The sequence below is a fragment of the Sinocyclocheilus anshuiensis genome, unplaced genomic scaffold (assembly GCF_001515605.1).
Source record: "Sinocyclocheilus anshuiensis isolate Anshui unplaced genomic scaffold, SAMN03320099.WGS_v1.1 scaffold877, whole genome shotgun sequence".
NCBI classification, from domain to species: domain Eukaryota; kingdom Metazoa; phylum Chordata; class Actinopteri; order Cypriniformes; family Cyprinidae; genus Sinocyclocheilus; species Sinocyclocheilus anshuiensis.
The window spans coordinates 1,485,954-1,491,465 of record NW_015557181.1 but is presented as its reverse complement, the minus strand read 5'-3'; the positions used below and the strand labels follow the sequence as shown (position 1 = coordinate 1,491,465).

Here is a 5,512-nt window from a genome sequence, read left to right as displayed (position 1 = left end):
CACAATATAGGTGTCTGGCTCCCTCTAGCGATCACAACTGACAACTTGATAAAATAACTAGAAGCAGTGCTTTTATTCAGAGGCCAAAACTGAGCAAAAACACGCAACTTTATGTAGTTGCAAGTAATAGAAAATTCTGATAGCTTGTAATGTAAGTCAAAAAGATAATTGGTAACAGCATCAGCAAAATGCATCGACTAAGAAAATGCATTGGCTATACTGTAAACAGGCTATCAGTCGTCACTCTATAGGCCTATCTCCCAATAATGTCTTAATAAGATTATATTTAATGATTAGTTTTATGATCAAAGCTCTGTAGTTTCAAAACATATAATGCAATGCAATACAGTCAGGCCCGGATTAAGAACGCATACGGCCCTGGGGCTATAGCAAACCCAAGGGCCCCCTTTATAGTAGCTTGGTGCCACAACGTTGTCTACAACAGGAATAATTCGTATTTAAAAAAAAAAAAAAATTTTTATATCAAATCTCCAACACGCATATATACAATGTGTATGCACACTACATATTCCAGGCTACAACACATAAATACATTAACACCAGATATATGAATTCAAAGCAAACAGGTTTCCAGAAGCAGCAACAACTTTTGAGCATATACTTCTTTAGAAGTTTAGTTTAAACAGTTTTATTATTAGAAGGTCATCTTTCTGGCCCTAGAAGAGGAGAATCATCAGGGCTGGACTGGTGCTAAAAGTCAGCCCATCTGGCCCACACAGTCCCCCATAAATGTTTTGCTGGGAATAAATTAATTGGAATAAATTATTTATTAATAAATAACGGACGAAAACAAATGATATTTTTGAATACTTAAAATGCATTTAACAATATTAATATTCCATTGCAGGCTCTTAATTCTTGAATTCATATTTTTCTGCAATTAACGTTTCTTAGAACTATTAAATTGTCCTTTGTAGTTGCCCTAATGAAAAGCTAATTCTTGAATCTAGAGTTAACTATAGTAGCCTATTAGTAAACTTTATAAAATTTACTTATTGCCTTTATTTGAACCAATATTTAATAGACTATAAGTATCCTATAACAATTTTCGTGACACTAATAATAAATATCATTAACCATATTTCTATAGTGTCAGTAAATGCATGTTAAATAACCTGGTGCTGTGGATTAAATTGCTTATTTACAGATTTACACTTCAGTTTACATGGTCGGTGCCATTCAATCTGGTTTCCGCTAGCTTCACCACAGAGACTTTACTGTTCAAATATAAGTGTCTTGTGAGGAATTCAAATGGGCAAGCGCTGCTTATTATCACTTCAGTAGAGCGGCGAAAGCGTCGAGCTACGGTACACCGGCAGGAGACACCGGTCCGGTGTGGTCCAGCTGTTCTCTTGCGCTGCGCGGTTTAATCAGGTAACTTTCATCACTTGGCTTTTAGTGAAGAGACTTGAATTTTAATGAAAAGCCAAGTTTCCTCACTTGGCTTTCAGTGTTTGTTTGCGCTACAGTAAAGCCGAGGCGATTAAACGATAACCGCAACTCTAGTGTAAACGAGTACAACGGCATTTTTTATAGCTCATATCTTTTGGACTGAAATAGCGCAGACACTAATGTGGGGGCGTGGTGGGATTTCTGCAATTGGCACACCGGGAAAAGCTCGGGTGCTCCCGATGGCCAATCAATTCTAGATCTAATTTTCCTTTCCTCCACAGCCAATCACGTCGGGCCCCCTCAATACGCGGGCCCTGGGGCTTCAGCCCCGCCTAGCCCTTATATTAATCCGGCCCTGAATAGTGATGACTGAGAGATGAAAAAAACAAACAAAAAAAAAACATTCCTCAAAAGCCTGATCATATTTGATACATCTGAATATGATTTGAACATGAAAAAAAAAGTCTGGATAATCAGCCTACGTTTTCAGTGTTCACCTTTAAATATTGCTAATAATATAAAAGTTATGCTTACTTTATTAACATAATTAAAGTTTTCACATTTAACAAATGCACCAAGAGGCCTTTTACTGGCTAAAAAAAGAAACAATCAATCGGATGATAGAAGGCATGTAGTAAACTGTGTTCAGCAAGTTTTTATTTATTTGTTTTTTTTAATAGCAAAGTTTTGATCATGTTGATAATTTAGAAGCCTTAGAAATCTGTGTGTCAAATATGATCCCATCCCAAAGACAAATCCCGCCTTCTCTTTCAATCTTCATATGAAAGTGAGAGGGTGTTGCTTCTTTTGGTATTTGTTTGGCAATTTCAGTGTTTTGTGCTCATAATGTCAATAAATGCACATTCGCTTATGAGGCAATGATCCATTACTTTTTTATTACACACAGGATTTGATCACAAGGTATTATACAGTAGGACTTCACATTTAAACTGGTTATGGTGATGTAGCCTACTGTAAATCATTTTGAATTAAAAGCATCTGCTAAATCATAAATGTTTACATTTAGCAATAGAAAAATCCTATAAGGAAAGAAAACAATCATTATCAATCATTATTCAGTTTTAGGTAGAACATTTTTCTCAAAGTAACCAGCACTGTTTATATTTCCAGCAGGTTTGTATTGACCAACGACAAAAACTGTGTTTCCATCAGTAGCCAGACCTACTCCGAGCTCTGTGGATGACTTCCACACAACCTGGGTGAAATGCCCTGCAAGTATATTAAATTATATATAAGCCAATAATAAGAAATGTCAATGTCTGAACAATCTATGTAATGTCATATATTCAAATTAAATAATTGATTCCCAAAATTATTGTTACCTGTGCTGGACTGAAATCCTGGTGAGCTAAAGTTGTAATCCTTGATCTCGCTGTACCAGCTGTCTACAGCCTCCTTCCCTAAAATATACCAAACAATAATAATAAAAAAAAAATCAGTGTGATCCACATTTATTTTCTGTTTCACAGCTAAAATTGTTTTATCGTTATTTGAACATGTAAAATTACATTTTTTATGATGATAGTAAGATCTCAGTTTACTGGGTCTAATTCACTATATGGCAGTAATTTGTGAGCAAAATCTGCGTACGAACGAATCATGATTCTCTATACTTTCATACTAAAATTATACATTTAGCAGACTGAAACCATACATACGCAAAAATCACATCTCTTGGTCACCTTATATTGTGTTAAGAATAAAATGTATACATACATATATTTCATCATACACAGAGAAAGAGTAAAAAAGGCTGTGTTATAGCTCGATTTGAAAGGTTGTATGACAAGACTGATATGCGTTAATAGGCTATCTGCTAATGAGATCTTTGTAATCTGTGTCTCACTGTATAAAAGGTGTTTGAACCAGTTTTGAGGATGGCGAAGTTGGCATTGCATACGCTTTTTTCTTAGTTTGTTTCAGAAGGTTTAGATATGATTTAAAGTCATTTAGAACAAGTGAAATGTTTGATTTGCAAAGTGCCCACTTCTTTTTATGTATATGATACTTTCCTAGTAAAATAACTGAATATGTTGTTCTTTACTTTTCAAAATATCATTCTGAAAATAAAAAGCGCATAAAATAGAAAAATCTCTATAGCACATCTATTAATATATATATTTTTCTATTAATATATATATTTTTTAATCTTTCCAAAATAGTCTTGTGTAGATACAGTGCTCGAGGATCTTCTTACAGCGCGTCTTGAGAGAGCGCCATAAAGTGACGAAAGACTATGCGGAAAGCCCTTATATGGAATTTATGCAAATTACTAGCCTTGAGCAAGTGCCCACTTATTTAGAATACCGCAATTTTTCGCACATTTAGAACAAGGTTATGAACAAATTCATGTGCGTATACAATTTTGCTGTGAAATAAGTTTATTTATTTATCTGATTTTTTTTGTGTGCGTACAAGTAGGAAATAATCCACGCAATTTTTCTATAAGAGTCTATACCTTCTCACTCTGCATCAATTTGAAGATGCTGTACGTAATTAGTAAGCTGCAGATTTTACCTCTGGGCGTCTTTTTGACAGAGCTGGAGGAATAAAACACATTCTCCCCGTTTTGCGTGTCACTGTGGCCCAGTGATCTGATGCTCAGCAGGTGATCTGCCCACTTCTGAGCAGCGCTGCACAGCTTGTCACTGTACGTCAGCTCTGGGGCTTGATGCTGCTTCCTGTACTGGTTATGGGCCTCAAGAAACTCCTTTTTAAAGCTGTCATCTGTGGAGAATTATACAAACACCAGCCCTTTATTCATAGACTTAAACTAGACAATAAATACATTTGTAATTAAACATATACCCAAACTTTTCAGTATATTTACAGAAGGTCAAATCAAGTCACATTTATTTACAGTGATAGTGAAGAAAATAAAAAGTGTTGTTCGATTATGAAAGAAATACACATAATTTCTTTCATAAATTGTGTAAAATGTATGTGTAAAATTTTAGTTCAATTTTGATTACAATGTTGCAAAATTTATTAGTTATTATTAAACTCTATAGAAGCTCTATGGAAGCTAATAGCATCATTATTCAGCTCAAGTCAGTTCAGCATTGATTCGGTTTAGTTCAATAATAGTGCAAAGTTCACTAAATTATAAAACAAGACTAATTCTGCCATAAACAGCTCTACTGAATGCAATAGTGTTATTCAGCTTAGCACTGATTCAATTCAGTTGATTCAAAACAGTGTTGATGTTGCAGTGTTCATCGGTTATGAATCAATTCAATTCAGGTATATAAACAAGCTCTACAAAAAAAGTGTTGTTGTCCAGGGCTGCGTTTCCCAAAAGCATCGTAAGCCTAAAGTACATTGTAGACCCATTGCCACCAATGGAGCTGCGATCAATTTATAGGCTTACGATGCTTTTTGGGAAATGCAGTTCAGCTCAGTTTCAAGTTCTGTTGTTATTCGATATTGTCAGCGTAGTCAAATTGATATCACTGAATATTAAGGGTCTTTTAACCCAAGATGACTGAATAAAGAGCTATCCAGAATATAGATTTATCACTTTAGTTTTGTTTTGGCCTTAAATCGGCATTTGGAAAAAATCCAGTATTAAAGTTCCTGCTTAAAATTACAGGGTATTTTTTTTTCAACTGCTTACACAAATTTTCAAAACTTTGCCTCTTTTTTCAAAACTTTACACACAAATCCAAGAATTGCACACACAAAATGCAAAATGCCTCACATCTCTTGCAACATGAAGTACTGCATTCAAAATATCACAAACACATCTCAAAAGCAATCATTTGCAAACACCTTTGCCATAGTATTAATTCCTGTTCAAATTTTGTGTGTTACATAGAGAATTGTGTGTTGTGTTTTGCAAAAAGTGTTTTATGAAATTGAAAACTGATTCAAAGGCCGAGAATTAGCGTATTTTGCAGATTTGGTGTGTGGTTCTGGTGTTTGAATGTCAGCTTTCAGAAATTGTGTGACCAGTAAAGATTTTGTGTGTAAGCAGTTGAAAAAAAAAACTGTAATACAGAAATACATATTTCACATAAGTATATATGACTCACCTGCCATTGTTTCCAAAGTAAGCTATAAAGAAAAAAATATCATT

At 34.5% G+C, this 5,512-nt stretch overlaps 1 protein-coding gene across 1 annotated transcript in view; it reads right to left on the bottom strand.

Moving 5' to 3' along the window:
- Window positions 1-2,485: 2,485 nt before the first annotated feature.
- LOC107678616 (Golgi-associated plant pathogenesis-related protein 1) overlaps window positions 2,486-5,512 on the bottom strand; it is a 4,222-nt gene continuing 1,195 nt past the window's right edge. The window contains exons 2-4 of the mRNA XM_016473959.1: window positions 3,952-4,161; window positions 2,757-2,834; window positions 2,486-2,643 (exon numbers count right to left, since the gene is read on the bottom strand). Of these exons, the coding sequence (XP_016329445.1) occupies window positions 2,486-2,643; window positions 2,757-2,834; window positions 3,952-4,161 (446 nt within the window). The remainder of the gene's footprint in view (window positions 2,644-2,756; window positions 2,835-3,951; window positions 4,162-5,512) is intronic.